We start from the raw sequence: 18,603 nt of genomic DNA, 5'->3' as shown, positions 1-18,603 counted from the left end.
GGTCTGAGAAACAATGGGCCCTATTAGGTAGAATATCCTGCTGTTAATTAATGCAGAGAAATGTGTATTAATAGAAAATCCCTGCGGTGAGCAGTGCACGGCACGCATGAAATTGAGAGGCAGGAAGAGAGAATAAAAGCAGGAGGAAAACTGTGGTTAAAAAAAAGGTAAAGGTGAAGAGAGCGTCACTGCAAGAGGGATGAAGGAGAAAGGAAAACTGTAGAGAGAGAAAAAGATACGCACAAAGGTATAATTTAGGTGGCGTCGCTGGTGAAGAGGTACAAGTACAGTACCTGAGCCCACACACTCACCGATGAACACCGCTGTTGCACATGACAATGTGTGTGGCTCCCAGACGTGAGCAGAGCTCAGAGGCCACAGTGAGCAGGCCCACTCCAGAAGCCCCGCAGGCGGTGTTCTGACAGGCAGCAGTGCGCCGACAACTGATAAAACTTTCCATCAGGCGGTAGAGCTCATCCAGAGCATTGAGGGGACGCATTAGCTGTGAGGACACAAAGGGAGAGAGATAAAGGACTGTTTATGGACATAAAAAGAGAAAATATGCAGAACAGGAGGCGTCTGCGGCCCTCAGTCAGGTGGATTCATTGTTAGCATTTAATAATAAAAAGACTCAGAATGGGGAACGGCTTCACTGTATATTCACAGTAATGAGGTGAGCTCTTTCTAAACAGGTATCTTCTAAAACTCTTTAATATTTCATTTAATACCAGCTTGAATCTTGAATGTTCCAACAGTACTGCATGTGCATATCACAGCAGTTTTCTACTTCTTTCCATGGTGTCTTGAATGCATCATGAGGCTGGTGTGAGGCTGTTCCTACCTTATCTATGAGGGCAGCTTTGGGTGCAGAGCTGGCCGGCATGTTGGACTGATCCATGTAGAAACCCCTGAGAGAAGAAAAAAAAATAACATCACACATAAGAAGCAGAACAAAGCAGAGTGTGTATCAGTGTACTGCAGTAGGCTTTATTTAACAATCAAGGGAACGTTGTTTATTCAGTAGCTCCATTGCATTAAATTGTATCCTTGCCCCATTAGTAGCACTGGATGCCTTTCTGGGGAAAGTAGGCCACCTGCTCATTATGGAGCGCCACCATCTGACTATCAATCTTGAGAGTAACTTGGGCCCGGCTTAGCAGAAATACAGACTAAGCATCTCTTGTCCTGGGCATCACTCCAAATGCCGTTGCCTCATTCATTCATGGAGTACAGTCCAACCCTAATGTCATTTTCCTCTTCCTCCACCGGGGGCAGCACTGCACTGGTGTCCTTATGCAGACTGGAGGATGTATGCCGCAATGGGTCCCTCTGAGGTAGAGTGCCACTAGTGCAAACTCAGCAGTCTGTGACTCCATCAAATCTCAGTAATCCAGCAGTGCACTAAAAATAGGCACACTACACCACATCATAACCTCCTGTAATAAAATCACATACTCCATTACTTCTTGCCAGCAGCAGTAATAATGCACAGTCATCCATACGCTACAGTTTCTGGAGTCACAATATAATAATCAAGGGAAAATTCAGTTGTAACAGATTTGAAAGGGGAAGAAGACGTTTTACAAGAATGAGTGAAGCACATCTCATTCATCTGCATTCATTCTGCTATTAAGTGATTAAAATCAGGCCAAGGAGGCATTCATTATGAAGGTGATATTTCTGCCTGACATAATATTAATGAAATTAATTAATCAGAGCGGCGCTAACACTTCCCTGATTCAAGATTTTATGGTGATTATAAACCATCCAGGCTGAAATGAAAAGTCAGTGAGAAGACACATAGTTTGTGGAGGGGGCTATACAACATATGACTTGGCACTACAGTCCACAGAATATACTTCATTCATCCATTTCACCTCCAAATGCATGTTTTGTATTTACACACATCTACTCTGAGATATAGATGAGCAACCTGCACATTCCTACACCTTCACGTCTCCATCAGGTCTGAGTGTGTAATCCCTGACTGCCAAATTACACATTAACCTTGTGGCGTGCTCTACAAAATGACTACGAGCAGAGTTGCTAAGGGTTCATATGGAGCTAACAGCCCATGTAATTGGTTCAAGATGGCCTTATCATTCAGAAGATGCTCATGATGGACGGGGTTAACCAGTACGGAAAACACACCATTTATAAAAAGTCCTCCAGTTTAATACCAAGCAGTTTATAGCCTGGTCATCTATAGCATTTATATTGAGTTTGCGTGAGAGCAAAGTAAAGTTTGATCCAACATTCTGCTGCTGGGTCAAACAAACACAAGGTGATAAAACTCTCTGAAAGGAGTGCAAACACAAGCACAGCAAATAAAATGTATTGGAAATCAAAACCTCTTCCAGAAATAGTTCCTCCTGTTATCAGTCCACTCACCCCCATCCCGCTTATCGGTCAACTGCACAGACTTTTATCTTAAAAGTACATAATAGAATTTGTCTGTGTCGACTTTGTGTAGAACTTCATCTGCACACATTTGTTTATCTGTTTCAGACAAAACAGAAGTGCCTTACGTTGCCCTTGCACAGCTCCTTTGCAGAAGCAAGGTCACAATACCCACTGATTATCTCATCCTCCTGCTGTAAGATTTGTTCTAAAAATACCATCAACCACAGCTTGAAGGAACAGGGCAGACTCTCCTGGAGGTCTTTAATGACAAAATAATAGGAGTCAGACTACAAGTGATGTGTGGTTTAAAGAGGACCTGCATTACATCTTCTGAACTGATGACGTTTTGTCAGAACTTTGGAAACATTTCCCATGAAAAATGTGATTTTAAGGCCACACACAAAGTGCAGACACATCACAGTGTGGTTAAGCACATACATTATTGGTACAGTATAAGGTTAAATTCCACTGGGTGTCTAATATTTCTCTCAGACTGAAGTCCCTGAACTGCAGCTGCTCTGTTTTAATAGCAGGACAGCGAGGGTCTCTACAAGCTTTTGCACTAGCTTGTTACCATTTTTTTCCCCGACTGGCTTTCTCTGATATAAATGTGGAAAAATAACATTGTTTTTAAAAAGTCAAACTAACCATCTGATAACCAGTGCATACCAAAAATACTTTCCTCTGTAACAATCTTCCTCAGATTTTTGTTTTTATGAAGATGAACACAGGTACAACTACACACACACACACACACACACAAGCAGCCACTAGGTTTTCACATGAGGCTCTAATGGAGAATTTGGCTGCAAGCCAAAGATGACCTTCTCTGCATGTAGCTGCCTTTATTTTATCGGGCCAATGAGAATACTTTATTCCCTTTGTTTCTGCTTCCTTCATGACAACAGGACACTGGAGGAGTAGTCAGCTGCCGTGTCAGAGAAGAAGAAGAAGAAGAATCTGAGGCACAGATGTTTTTACAGGAGCAGTGTGGGAATGGGTACATTAGCATCACATCCTCCATTCAGAAAGTACAAAAGAAACAGAAATGATCCCTGAAATCCCAGCAGAGACAAGAGCAGTGTTCAGAATGGACCCTCTCTGGTTTCATGGATTAAACTGCACAGAATGTATGACATTATATATGACTCTGCAGAGGTGCATGCTGGTCCATGTAAATCACCCACAAGGCCACTATGAATGACACTCACTGTTATTAAATTCATCCATGAACCTGGTGACGTGTGTGGCGGAGTCAGCTGGGGGGTAATGAGGGCTTTCAGAAGCCCCCACATGCCACACAGTGATGCTGCTGCACTGACAGCATGCTGGAGGTCGTTTCCGCATCACACGCCCCCTTCCTGTTTACACAGGCAAATATTTATGACCGGCTATATGTCAACTGTTGCTTAATATAAAAGCTTGCCAGTGGATACATGCTATGGCTTGCTTTTGTTTAAATTCCATTGTTACATAATAAAATCTGTATTTTCACATGTTCATGTTGATGTATTTTAAACCACAGGTCATTAGCAATGATCAAGTTCAGGACACAAATGTCAGGTCCTTGACACCCAGAGTAGATTTGTGTTAATGGTGTCTTAATGTCAGAGCCACTTAAAGACATATTATCACTAAATCATGTCACTGAGGGACACACACACAGATGCTATACATACACAATGCAAGGTTACACAGGGGCTTAAAATGGTGAACAAATTTATGATCGCAACGCTGCAAATAAGTAGATGCAAAGTAGTCTTGGCTCCTCACAACTTAACTTGAAGAGATGAGCCAAGGTCTATTTTACAGTATCACTGAGTGCAGAGCTGTCATCATTATAGCTCTTCAATGATAGAATCAAAGAGAAGTGATAAATGGCAACAGCTCAGCCCTCCCGGCTTCATAAACAGAGGTTCAGTGCACACTAGCTGGAGCAGAACGAAGCCTCACCACCATCCTCAGAGCTCAAGTGAATTGGGACTCCCTTTAGCCACTACAAAGACTGCAGCAGTTTCTAGTGGAGAAGTACAGAGCAGAGAAAGCTCGCTTTGAAAAAAATATAAAACCAGGAATTAATTAATATCCATGCAGCTCAAATAAATCTAACATTCTGAAGGAAACAGATGCCATCATCTGAGAAATACTACTTTAACTTCTAATACTAATGCATGTCACATGGAAGAACTGAGAATGTGCTGCATTACAGTACATCAACATTGACTACACGCAGCAACAACGCCGTTTGAGCCCCGTTTTGTGGAGACACAGATTTGTGGTGTTGTTTTGATTGTTGTTGAGCTCTGTGGTGGGATTCATGTCTGCCTGCTGAACAACTTGAAGTGATGTGACACCATTTATCATCTTGTTTTCTGAGCATATATCGAGTAGGAGTCCTTAGAGAACAAACAACGACATTTACACAAAGGGAGCTGTCAGGGAGAGCCGTGTTGTTGGTTGTAGTTGTGTTTGTGTGCCTTTTTGAGCAGTAGAGGAAAGAGACCCAAGATTATTTCTGATTTAACACGTCCTGACACATAAACAGAATAAGTCAATGGCTAACAATTCCCAAAACAACATTGTTGGAGGAAACAGGAAGGATGGGAAACAGTGACCCAACTGCAGGCTTTCACTCAGGAGACTGAGCTCCCGTGTCATCATTGTGTCTTTAACTTCTGTTTTCAGTCATTGTTCGGTAAGGTTAAGACAAGTAAACTTCTTCATTAAGTTAAGGAAAATATCATATGTGTTTTCACTCTTTCTCTTAAACACATGTAACAACCAAACTTCTCCCATCTGCAACAATCTTCTCCACCATTTTCTTGGCCGAAGCAAAAGGCCACTGATTTTTTAAAAATAAATAATATTTAAATAAATATCTACCTTAAGTGTGTGGTAGAGACATGTTAAAGTGCCTTTAGCTGGTGCAAGACTGCATGAGCACAAATGACTCGGGAGGTGTGCTGATGTTAGGTGACTCTTGAGCTAACAAAGCATAAACTTCAACAGTCAGAAATAATAATATATACTGACAGTTGAACAGAGCTATACCTCCATGCTTATTGCTTATCTTTCAGCCACCACACCATCATTATATACGGCTTGTCAGTCTGTGTATAATTTTAATATCCACACAAATCATGTGTTTTATTAAAGGGACTGGAACATTTCCCCATCTCTGCCAAACACATTTTAATTAGAGACAAATGCCTAATGGCTGCAGTGCAAACTTTCAGTCTCTGTAATAAGGCAAAAGAAGTGATTTACAAAGGTTACTATCACACCTATGGCAGCAATATGACATGATACACATGTATAATTCCCTGGTTAACAATATGCCTTTGTTCTTTCACACTGCAGTATGTAGGTTGCTCTTTAAATCAATAGGAAGAGGAAAAACCAATTCCCTCCTGAAGAGTCCTGTCAATAAACTCAAAATGAGATGAAATGACAAGACGATGCAATAATCTCTGTCTCTAAATAATGCATCTACAGACTCTGTTCTGCTTCTCTGATCTGCAGTCGCCCTCATCCCTCCTTCCATCCCCCTTCCAATCTCCACTTTATCCTAAAGGGATAAAAATGTGCTCAGGTTAGGTTCTTTCTTTTCAAGATTTTTCCTCCTAACAAGAAAAAATCTTTTTTTCATCCTAAAATTTATGACTCAAAAATGCCATCCTAATTTTGCATGATGAGAAACCTGCAGGATATTTCATCAGTCTATGACTAAGGAAACTGTCACCTTGAAGCATGTCAGGAGATGCAGGAGTTTTCTACGTAAGTGCACACGTCAGCCAGGATGGTTCATGAAAGCTTGAAAACGTGGGTGCAGGTTCTGCCTCTATTGCTAACTGACATATTTGGCCAATGACTGTGTGCTCTGTGGAGTGAATTCATGAAGCACATGGGTTTACACAGATCGAGGCCAATGCAAACCCTTACAGTGGTATTATTGAGTAGAATCAGTGGATGGGCAAAGAAGAATATACTGGACAGCTTTGTCTGTAATGCTATTGGTCTACCAGTGTATGTAAGAAGAAGTGTTGATTGTCACATTACTCAAGTGTATGGGGTCTCAGGTGTTGACAACATGAAAATTCTTGAACTTTGGCGCCCTGCGGTTCATTCAGTTCAGTAATGCGTGTGCTGCGCTCTCCTCGTCTGTCAGTCAGCCTCTGGCTCTTGCCCACAGTGTGGGTTTAACCCAACACTGCCGTGGCCCTGCTCCAAGGATAACGAGGTGCCTGAGGTTGGAACGCTGCAATGGGGAGAGGAGGAGTGACATCACAGCCTGGTCTGTGGTCAGCCCAAAGACACATGGCAGCTGGCGAACGAACACTACTGGTAATGTAACATAGAGAAAGAGAGAGAGAGAGAGAGAGAGAGAGAGACCACTGACTGCTGAAAACGAACTGGGAATATTTACTTTATGACGACTGATAAAGGCAAATATACTGTTTCTCAAGTTTTGCGAGAGTTCACTGTATTATATTATATGAACAACAGCAGCATTAAGGTGCATTACTGTATCCATGTTGTTGCATACATGTCAACTCCACACCACTGTACTACACTTTATCTTCACGAGTCTTAGGTTTACAGTAAAATGATCAGCTGTTTCAGTGTCCAACAGTTCCTCGCTGCCTGCCCGTCCACATCCTTAGAGGCACCCCTAATGCTCCCCAAATCACCAGTCCCGCTCGCTCGCCTGTCTGACACATCTGCTCTGCGTTACTGCTGCAGCCGTGGCTGTCAATTCAATTAGGCTCTGTCTTTGTGTACAAGCCAAACTGTACAGAAACGCACAGCAACATGTGCTCATGTATAAAACCAAAGACTTTCCTGAATAACACGGTTAGATTAAAACCTGTTTTTGAAACCTGACAAAACTCATGTTTTAAACTGTAAAATCATCCATCTGTCCTCACTTCACAGCGCTCAGTGATTGAGTCTGAGTCTCAGCTGAAATAGCTCTTGAGTTATTATTGTAGAATCATCTCACCAGTGCTTGTTATGTTCCAGCTCTGGCCACCTGTGGACTGCAGTTATTCCTGGTCTACTTTCTTTCTCTCTACATCTTTTGTCCTATCATTGTCTTCATTCTTAGTAAAGTGTGTGCTGAATTAGGACATTTAACTATGCCGCCCCCCTTTAGTTGCAAAATTACCTCATTTTTTAAGAGCTCATGAAGTAAACATGTTGTCCCTGTTTGATCTGGTCTTCGGATACAAACATGTAATAATTTATGATTCTGTTTATATGTAATTGATTACAATGTGTATTCCTGTTTGTTGTGTTGCTGCCTGTCTTGGCCAGGATGTGAAGAAAAGCCTGCTCTCAAAGAGTTTAACCCTGTTTAACAAAAGGTTTAAAGAAGGATCAAATTTCCAGGAAGGTTGAAAAATAAGAAGAGATTCAAAGATTTGAATAATGACATTTTAGATACTGATCACCACTGTCCACAATGCAGTCTGCAAACAAAGAGTCAATAAACTGAAAGAGACACAGCAATATGTCAATCTCAAAAAAGGTTGTGGAGTCCCAGAAGACCTAACAGACAATATAATGGACACAAAGAGACAAAAGGGCAGTTAGAAATGCCATTAAATGACTGAACACAATGTGCTTTACACAAGTGTGCTTTAGGAAAGCTCAGACTATTCAATGAAAACACATTTTAAAAATATCATTCAAACCTCCACAACAGATTGTCTCTTAATAATAAGACAAAGTTTTGCAATGAGCTCCGCTGTGCAGTTAATTATCCGTGCAATCTGCAGCAGATGTTTGGTTTAAGCTGACGTGTCGACCAGTGCGACCTCCTAGATACACAACGAAGGAAACGCTCTGACTAGACCTCACACTGTTTGTGACTGATTCTATTAATCAAGATGGTTTGAGTCTGTATTTTTTAATCTTTGTATAACAGCATTTGTTATTTGTTGGTAATAAATAAAAACAAAGAACAGAGTATGGAACTGTGTGAAGATCCTGAGTGTGAGTCATGCTCTCACAGATCTGCACCCCATCACGCATCCATGACGTTAAATTAATCCAAGTTCTTATTTTAACTCTCAGAAGTGTTGTTCCACCTCATTAAAGTACCCATGCCTGGCCAATCACAGAGGGTCTCAGGTGTGCAGCAAACCAATGTCGTGTGAGATAGTCGAGTGGAGCAGCTGCACAGAGGCACTACATCAGCGCCGGTGACATGCTGTGCACCCTCATCCAATCACTGCTGCCCCTGCTGTGTGTGCTCGCAACCAATCATAAAACATTCCTGCTGTGTTTCTCTCAGCCAATCACCTTCAGGCCCTGCTGAGAGGTGAGAGCCAAGCCCGACCGAACAGGAGGTTGTCTTGATTTATATTAGATCTCAAAAACTGCCAGGATCATGCAGTCTCAAAGTAATGTCTGTGCAAATGTATCTGATATGACCTACCTCACTCTTTTATAGTACTGTTTGACCTTATCCAAAGAGGCAGCATTGATTTGGGCCTGGTATTCCTCCACGGACACGTTGTCTCTGTAGTAGTATCCCTCCATACTCTCCAGTGCTGGAAAGGGATCAATGGAAACAGAGTGAAGGATAAAGTGATGACAGCAATGTATTTTCAACTAGCTGCCAGCATCTATGATCATCCATAAAGCAGCTTTCATCTACATATGCTGACTGAACAGGGCTCAGGATACCTTGTGTAAAGAGCACGGGGTAGATTTTGATGCCTCCTCCGTTTTTCAGCCTGTAGGGAAGCTGTGAGAAGTAGAAACTCTCAAGGTAGAAGCAGACCTTCAAGGCCTGGCGGGTGCCCTCCACCTGGTATGAAATAGGCATGTCTGCCAAAGGGGAGGGGGGAGGGTGAGAAGAGAAGAGAAGAGGGGAGAGAGCATGTTTTAAAGATTTATGTAAAGGTCAAGTTAAACTGGTGAGCCTCTATTAAAAATTCTCAGTTGCTGCTACTGTGAAATGTAAGCAAAGAGTGCATACTGGCAACCAGAGGCTCCCCTTCAAACTGCTGAAAGTAGAAGGTAACCTTCTCCAGATCGATCAGGGCCACCTGAGTGTCCTCCAACATAGCCTGCTCATCAGTCTGAAGACACAGATAGCACAGAAACATCAGTTTTTTTAACAAGTAAAAGTAACACACACAGACAGCCAAAATGAAGAGGACCTAAAAGACATCATCTTGAGATAAGCTCAACACCTTGAACTGTTTTTCTGTCTGGTTTTTATTACATAATGATGTAAATGCTGCATTATCTGCTTGTATTTGAGTAATTGTTTTCTTATTGTGGTTGAAAAACTGGCCGGAGACAACAGCTGAAAATGAGCCTATAGGGCTAACCCTGGCTTGTTGATCAATAAAGCACTGCCTCTACCAAGTAAATGAAAGTTAATGAAACTGTCTGCAGTGCTGTTGCATTGTGCAGAGAGAGAAAGAGAGAGAGAGAGAGAGAGAGAGAGAGAGAGAGACAATAAGTAGCACTAAAGCGGTTTATCAATGCACCTGCTATAAGACATTTCATGTTTAACTAGTTTAATGTGAAATTTATAATGTGCCATGAAACCCCTGCAGAGTGACACATGAGTGTACATAACAGAATGTACCCTTCTGTCTTTCCTTATGCAGAGAAGAAGAATGCAGCTCTCACAGTCAAACAGCTTCTTAATGAGCAGCTCTTGTTAAATTATACATTTATACAGAAGAAGAAGGCTTTTGATGGCAATGTTAAGTAACTCTGTTGTTTAATAGATAAACAGCTTTAGATTTATAGCTGTGAAATGACTGCAGTGAGTTAAAAGTGCGACTTCAAGTACAGTACAAACACATTGAGCTATAGACTTATTGTGTGTTAACAGTTTGAAGGGATGCTCACATATCATTATGAGGAGTCTTCCACATACAAGCGCATCAGCTTGTGGCCGCACCGATAGCAGCTCAAATATTTCAGATTGTGACGTGCGCCCCCCACCCCCCCTTTTTATTCTCCTTTTTGTGTCCTTCTCTTGATCCACCGCATGCAGAGGGATAAACAGTGTAGCGCTGGAAGAGGATTAGGGCTTTTTTTTGTAAGGGCACATTTGGGATGGCCTCTGCATGTGACGGAGGGGGTACCCACTGTACTGCCAAGTGACGCCTGCTGTGTGTGGGCAAGTTTATCTCAAAGGACACCACATTAACTCTCCCCCACTCCCACCCTGACATACACAAAGTGTTCAGCACACACAAAAACACACAACCAGAGCATCCCTCAGCTATTCTCATGCTGCCTTTCATGTGGTGCCCTAAAAAGGAGTGCAGTGAGATTTCATTGGAATCACCTGCAGGTAAAGAGACACCATTTTGTTCCACAGGGACACTTGAAAGAGGGAAATATCTTTAGAGGGGCACAGAAAGCCAGAGAGAGGGGAAGAAAGACAGCTCGGCAGCAGGAAGGGAGAACAACATGTGTGATTTCCCAGGACCTGACGTAAGCCACACACCACTCTGAAAACTCTCTGCAAACACTTCTTTTGTCTCTAATTCCCAAAGAAAGGACACAGGATAAAGGTAAATCTAAAAAGCTTACTCCAAGAAATATCTTCTTCAACACAGCTATGGAAAACGCAAATAACTGAAAGTACATATTTCAGCCCTGCAGCTACTTAAGTTTTAAATATATTATAATGATTAGGAAATTATGTTAAACCTTTTGGTGGAGCCCAGAATTGTTTGGGAATAATGATGTTAAGACATTTTAAAGTACTGCAACATTATGGGCTGTAACAGTATTGTATAGCAGCTGTGGGATTTGTTTCCTAAAGGCCTAGAATTGCATGGCACAGATGAACTGCAACTGACTGCTCTGGGTGTTTGAGATACGTCCATGACTTCCCCAGACAGTAGTTCCAGCTTAGAAAGCACCAGAGAAGCTGTCTGTTACTTGACTAACAGTAGAGGGAGGTCAGCTGTGGGATCTGGCTCTGCAAATCAGCGGTACACCTCAATGATTCAGACCTCATCCATACACAGTCACTGTGGGCAGACTGTGTGTTTAACTCAGCACATTGCAGTGATTTTTTCAGTTTCCACAATGCAGGCTGGCAGTGGCATCCTGATGATTATGACTATATCAAATGAGTTTCCATTTGCTATAGCTCCCTATTGTTCTAATATGCAACTTTCTGTAATTCATATCCTTTCATATCCTGTATACAAACTACAGGAAACTACCGCCCTTACTGTTTATAATACATATGTATAGAATAATATGAAACAGTAGCTGTTTTTACTGAGTCTGTTTAAGCAGATTAGCTGAAAACTGGGCTCACCAGATTTGGGGAGAGGAGGGACTGGAAGTGGAAGAGCAGCCCAGCACTGGCAATCTGCTCCAGCCAGCGCCTGCTGGCTTCCTGAGCCTCCTGATGGTCCTGGGGGTCCGGGAGGTCCTGGTCCTGTTCTCTGCCAACACTGTGGAACTGAGAGTAGACATGCAAAAGCTATTTAGTTTACAGTGTTAAACATTTTTTATGCTGAAAAAGACATGATGTATGTGATTTACCTGGTTGAGGACAGCAAGCAGGTGCTCTGAGAACGCACACACAGCTGCAACTAGAGACTGACAGAACACCATATCTCGACGTAGCTGGATCTCAGAGTCTAGAAGGGGGGAGGGAAAGAATTAAAGGATTTGAGAATAAAAGTAAAACCAAGATAAGGAAGAAGTGCAAACAAGAAAAAGAACAGCTACAAAGAACAAAATCGAGTAAGTAAAGACTAAGTTTTTCAGACTTCAGCAAGGCGACCAACACATAAACGCGCTGGGTGTTAAATATTATATCAGGAAAAAAGGAGAACAAATGACAGGTGTGCCCGAGTGGAAAATAATTGGCTGCTATAATTTCTTGAGAAATAGGCCCTTTTAAAAAAAGCTCTGCAATCCACTGAGTTAAAAAATGAGTTCATGAACCCCTCAGAAATGAATAATGTGTCATGAGAAATGACCGCAAACTTTTTGACACCATTAACACTGCAAAGTAGTTCCTGGAGGTCTGTAAAGGAGCACAACACCAGCATCTAATGGATGCAGCATAGTGCAGAGGAATATCAACTAGAATTTACAACATTTGTTACTCCTGGTAGGGACATTGTTGCCATTTTCAATGTTGTCATGTAAAAATATGACATATTACTCTGCTTTCTTTCTATTGTACTTTCTACTTTACACTAAATTTATCTGACAGCTCAAGACAGTATATAATAATGTAATGAAACAATTCATCATATTGTTAAAGACTAAACCAGTGGTCCCAGGGTTTTCTTCAGATATCATACAAGCATCAGTGTGAGGTCATGTTCACAAACCTGTATACTGCAGCAGAACCAGGAGCAGTCGTGTCTTCACCTCTGAAAGAGACAAATAAAAGCAGCCCAGTGAAACCTGAACATCCTTGTACCAAATCCCATGGGCCATTCTCCTCAAGTCTTCAAGGTCTGACCTTTACTATAAACTCAACCCTTTAAAGCCATAAAAAGGACAATGCTGTATAACTCGTCTGCTACATCCCACCTCCAAGGCTATTTATCTTCACATATTAAAAAAAACCACAGCATCATAAAATCTGCCACAGGCAAAAATAATAACATAAATCCACATCTGTTTATAGTCATATCAGAGCTGCAGGATGCTGCTCTGCTAGAAAAACACAACATGAGGGGATAAAAAAAAAGTTTTGCACACAGGCTGAGCTGCACATTAACAATAATAAATCTGCTTATTTCTACTTTCTCAGTCGTGACCACCACCTCACCTTTCCCAGGAGTATCATGTGGCCGGCTCTCTGCCTCAGCTGTTTGTGTGTGTGCTCGGTGTCCGTGTGTACATATGAAGTGTGTCTGTACGTGTTTGTGTATTCAATCTGTGTGTCAATAAACACAAAACGCCACGCTCGACACAATGAATTGCTCTTGATGGAGAAGACAAAATTGCTCTAACTTATGAATCCTGGGACAGTTTTCAGTTTCAGAGTGACACAGGTCATTGCTGTACCTAATAAATATGATGAGGGTTACTGGAGAATTATAGCACATTTCCTGCAAAGCCAGGCTTGTTTTCTCCCATAATAAATATTGAATGTGAGGTGTATCTGTGTGTCTGTGTGTGTCGCGTGTGTGTGTGTGTGTGTGCGTGGAGCTGCTCAGGTACTGACCTTCAACATATTTGGCAATGGTTTGTGTGAGAACCTGAACGCTGCTGGGAAGGTTCCAGGGATCCTGCTTCACATGGAGGCGCAGCTTTTTGGTGCAGTTCACCTTGGGCTCCATCTCCTGCTGAAACTCTGACAGAAAGACACACACACAGGTATTATAGAGAGTTAATGCTGTATATAACTGTGCGTATATCTCCTCTGTCTACAGAGATTTATCTGAAATGATGTTTCCACTGACAGAAAAAAAAAGTTCTCATTGTTTCTCCTTCCTGTTTCTGTCTTTCCTTCACCTCCTTGTTAGCTTGACTCTAAAGTCAACTCTATTCAAAGATGTTTATTGGTATCATAAAATGTCTGATCCACTGCTGAAGCATTTCAGGCACATGAGGCTCTTTAAAGTACAACACACTTGAATTATTTAGAGATCGACTTACACTTATTCTGTCTGCTTAACTCATGTCAGCTTCTCTCTGTCTTTATCTTTCTGAATAAAATAATTGGTCTGCCAGTTCTAGAGGTAATATTTTGTCAACAAACCGAGGTCAGACCACCCACAATCTGATTATAGTATTGCCTTGTCTTTGCATTGAGAAAATCTGAGTGTGAAAGGGTGGCAATCTGATGTAAACAAGACAGAAAGACCACTGAAGTTCACTTCAGAGGAGCAGATCTGTGACAGAAGGTGGTTGTTTAGCAGGAGTTATGTGTCGTTTGTGCGTGTGTGTCTTAAGGATCAGATGCAGGAATGCTCTACTTGTTAGATAATCCTATTTGCTCTCTTATCAACAGCACACATTACTGGAGCTGAGATGCATCAGCTCTGATCAAGGCCTTACAATCCCTCCTGAGGGCATTTATGCATTAAAAACACACTCGTACACACACACACCAAACTGACAAACACAAGCAGACCTATTTTCAGTGTAAGTGCATCTGCACTCACATGAGGACAGCTGGAGATGAGAGGGGAAACCTCTGTGTGCCAAATGGATCAGAGTGTTTAGAAGCTCAGCTGATCAGAAACATACAGACAAGCCTCTCCTGCTTTTACTGCACATCACACTTCATGAAAGTCACATAAAATGGGCAAATGTTGTCATATTCGAGCTTGTAGTGCAGACCACCAGGATACAAAACAGTAGTTATCATTTCTAAAAAGTCTAGGAAACCATGCTTACATCATTTATTAAAAAAAGAAGAAAGGAAATTCTGGCTGCTCTTTTTTTGTCTATCATCAGAAATGGGTTGAGTCATCTGCACAGAGTTCCAAGGATGATGAAAGGGCACTGTAAGCTGGTTTGTATTTGTTGTGGGAAGTGATAAGGATAAATTTAGCCTTTTCCGGAAACACTGTTGACATTTCTTATAAGAGATAAAACAAAACAATACACTGTGGGTTAAACACCAAGGCCAAGAGGAGGTCAAAAGGCAAATCAACAAAGTGAAGTGAAAACGATCAGATACTGATGCAGAGCAGAAGAGCTTTTACAGGGTCACATTTTCCATTGACGGGTAAGTAGCACTACAATAACCGTAAAGCAAAGATGAGTACTTAACTAAGTGGTGCTATTTCAACACTATAATGAGAAGGGCACAGGAATAGCTGAAAGGCAAAAAAGAGGAGAGACAGGAGGGGAGGAGAAAAAGGCACATTCTGAAATCCACCTACATCATTTTCCCCATGCCTCTACATACACACATTACACAACAGGAAGTTGCAGCCCCTATGCGTAGACTGCTACAACATTGTTAATGTGTGTTCTGGTTAATGTCAGTATTCGAGCTGCTCAAATTTCTCCCTAATATTATCTTTTTTTCTGCCACTGAGCAGCCCAACAAGATCAAGGAGGCAGCGTGCATCATCTGCATTAACTCACACAGCCAACATTAGATACTTTGAAGGGAAAATGTAAGGAGGGGACAGAACATATGATATAATTAATTATAACAGATGTTTAAAGGTAAATTTTAAAACAAAAGATTGTAAAACAGCTTAAAACATTTGCAATATCTACTGACGATAGCATGCTAACAACTGTAACATTGTGTAATACCACTTTACACCACAAGATGGGATAGTGAGTCAATCTAGTCTGCCTTCAGTCCAATATAAGAGGAGAAAGTAGTAGTAGTAGAAGCCCAGAGAGCTATTTCTCTTTCATACAGTCTATAATATTTAAACTTCTATCAATCATGTTGACAGATAGGTGGTCGAAGTATGAATCAGTAAACACAAAAAGTGATGAAGCTCCTGGTAAGAGAACACAACAAAGGACAAGACTCCAGGGAGAAACAACAGTGATGCTCCTCTTTTTCTATGCTTCTAAATAAAAAAATTCACCTTTAAAAACACTCTTTTAATGAGATGTTGTGTCAGTTTTTAGTTGCAGAGACACATCAGAGTCCTGGTGTTTTACCTTGTAATCCTCTCCCGAGCGTGAAGCACTTGGTTTGCTCAAACACCCGAGCCACCACGGCTCCTCTCAGCATGCTAGTGATCGAGTCCACCTGAAGAAAACACAAAGGTCGGGCTGGTGCATTTGATACAGTTTCCAACAAAGCAAAGATCGAAGGTATGTGGAGGGGAGCAAAAACCTGCTGCATAGACACACCTGCTCCCTCTGTGTCACACACACAGCTCACAGTTTTCTGCAGTATGTAATCAAAGCTGGGGAAACAGCTCGACAATAAAAAAAAAAAAAAAAGACAGGAAGCAGCTCAAAAAGCACAGAGACAGCAAAGCATACTCCTTTAGAAAAAATGTTTCCACTGCTGATGAAACAACCTTATAAAACTCCACGTGGATGGTTTTCACATGCAATCAGCTATGGTCGATCTTTGCTCTAAGGCTTGCAGAAAGGTGAAGTGACATTAGGGCTGCTGAAATTTTCTCTTCCTGGGGACACAACTCAAAAATGTCAAAAAAAAATCTAAAAGTTTGGGCATTTTGGGTTGTATGTGAGGAAAGCCTACTTCAGGAAATCAATGTCAAAGCATCAAAATACTATTGTTACATTTTATTAGACTTGCTTGTTAGACAACATGAGTTTGAGTCAGCTTTTATAAATATGTCACATCTGTAGAGCTGTTTAGCTGACCCACCTGGCTGAACAGATGCTCCAGGAAGCTGTGCAGCTTCTTCTGCTTATCATGAGACAGCCACACACTGGAGGGCATCTCATCTCCTGCAGAGGTGTGATTACAACTTGTCAGCGTCACTCAACAGCTATTAAACACTGGTAGGCTTAGTGTGCGTGGACTGACAGCAAATGTGTGTTTATTGCATTTCTAGTGAAAGTTAATTTAGCTTATACGATACAAAGATAATATCTGACTTGACATGTATAGTAAGCCTCTTTTACACAGCTTGTGTAAATGTGTAAAGTGTGCATATGTATCTGAAGGACATGTATACTACTGAGGTTTATGTGAAGGAGATAAACTTGGTGTCCAGTGTGTTGTATTTGTGTACCTGAGTCCATCTCGTCGCTGTGAACATAGGAGCTGCAGTGACTGCTGCAGATACTGGTGAAGGAGGCGATGGAGTTTCTGTTGCTGTTACAGTCACTGAGCAAATTTAAAAACATGAGACAAGTGAATGAGGAGACTATATGGCATTACAATGTGGTACATTACCTATAGATTTGCTTTGGCCTTACCTGTATGAGTCTCTGTTGCTGATTGTGTCGTGTCCAGAGTCCTCCTGCTCGTCCCCTGCCACATTAAAACACACTTTCTTCCCATTCCGTTCACCCTTCTCCCCCTCGCTCTCTGCAGAAATGTAGGTCTCAGGAGCCCTCAGTTCTGATGCAGGAGGATGGGTGATGGAGGACAGAAGGCTGACGGAGAGAAAAAACAAGGGGTGGGATTAATTAGCAGTTAAAATGCTGGTACTGTACACACTGTACATAGCGCATGTAATAGTCTCCAACAGCCAGCTGACCGAGTGGGCCAAACAAAACTCCAACCTGTTTGTGTTGTGCTTCCGCACAACAGCTTCAGATATTAATAGGTTTAAACATGTAGCAAGGTGCAGCTGTGTCAACAAGCGGCAACTCAGCTGCTCAGATCAGCTCTCCTCTCACTATTACCGTTGGCTTGTATTCATTTACACAGCTATCAGAGGAGAAGGAAGAGGCTGGGCAGGATATTTTCACAGTTGCAGCAACACATGGTGGCATTTAAAGCCATATTGCAATAAATGTGAGGCCTTTTTTTCTCCCCTCATGCACACACTCTGACACGCGATGTCTGTTTGTATTTCAGACTAATTTTAATTTGTGTCTGCTTACATTTTCCATTGCGTCATAGCATCGGCCTTCATGACATTTCAAAGCGGATGTGGAGGGGAAGTGCTACGTCAAAATAAACTACCTGCCTCTTTCATGCGAGTCAAATGTATCTCAGTTTTATGCTTCTTTTTATGATTTTAAACACCTCTCCTCACTGTCCCTCTCTCTCCCTCTGTATTGACCTCCTTTCTGCTCATTCACAGGCTGACTAGGCCACAAAGATGCCCTCATTATGGTCCACTCCAGGAGCCACCACAATGCCCCTCCAAAGCAGAGTGGCATTCCATCGCCATGGAGAAGCTCTCCAGGCTCTGTGATTGGCCATTGGTTAATAAAGCAGTGAGCGCAGTTTGGGGCCTTTGGGGCTCAAACTATTGCAGGGAGCAAGGCAGAATAACAATGAAAGGATCAGAGAAGGGGCTTCAAACAGGAGAGAAAAACAGACAACAAGAGAACCAGAGTAGGCAAAGTACACTACTGCTTATCTTAACAAATCAGAGAAGATCTCTGGAGCGCTCACAGGAAGCTGCTCAACCCCCTTCAACACATTAAACCATTAGACTTCAATTGCTGGATGTATGAATGCATCTGCATTACAAAGCTTCACGTCAAGCAGAAAGACATTTGCATAACGCTTCGATCCGTAGTGAGATAAATATGTCAGAGGAGCCTATAGCTTCCAACCTGCAGCCAGTCTAATAACAATGTGCACAGAGT

The 18,603-nt window shown here is 41.9% G+C and overlaps 1 protein-coding gene across 1 annotated transcript in view; it reads right to left on the bottom strand.

The window, feature by feature from the left end:
- prex2 (phosphatidylinositol-3,4,5-trisphosphate-dependent Rac exchange factor 2) overlaps nt 1-18,603 on the bottom strand; it is a 75,391-nt gene that overhangs the window by 7,498 nt on the left and 49,290 nt on the right. Inside the window, exons 26-38 of the mRNA XM_028432978.1 lie at nt 17,254-17,433; nt 17,067-17,161; nt 16,697-16,779; nt 16,012-16,102; nt 13,595-13,723; nt 12,750-12,791; nt 11,947-12,044; nt 11,717-11,863; nt 9,392-9,494; nt 9,097-9,240; nt 8,846-8,960; nt 842-908; nt 312-502 (exon numbers count right to left, since the gene is read on the bottom strand). Of these exons, the coding sequence (XP_028288779.1) occupies nt 312-502; nt 842-908; nt 8,846-8,960; nt 9,097-9,240; nt 9,392-9,494; nt 11,717-11,863; nt 11,947-12,044; nt 12,750-12,791; nt 13,595-13,723; nt 16,012-16,102; nt 16,697-16,779; nt 17,067-17,161; nt 17,254-17,433 (1,485 nt within the window). The remainder of the gene's footprint in view (nt 1-311; nt 503-841; nt 909-8,845; nt 8,961-9,096; nt 9,241-9,391; nt 9,495-11,716; nt 11,864-11,946; nt 12,045-12,749; nt 12,792-13,594; nt 13,724-16,011; nt 16,103-16,696; nt 16,780-17,066; nt 17,162-17,253; nt 17,434-18,603) is intronic.

The sequence above is a fragment of the Parambassis ranga genome, chromosome 20 (genome assembly GCF_900634625.1).
Source record: "Parambassis ranga chromosome 20, fParRan2.1, whole genome shotgun sequence".
NCBI lineage: Eukaryota > Metazoa > Chordata > Actinopteri > Ambassidae > Parambassis > Parambassis ranga.
This window is presented reverse-complemented; position numbering and strand designations above follow the sequence as displayed.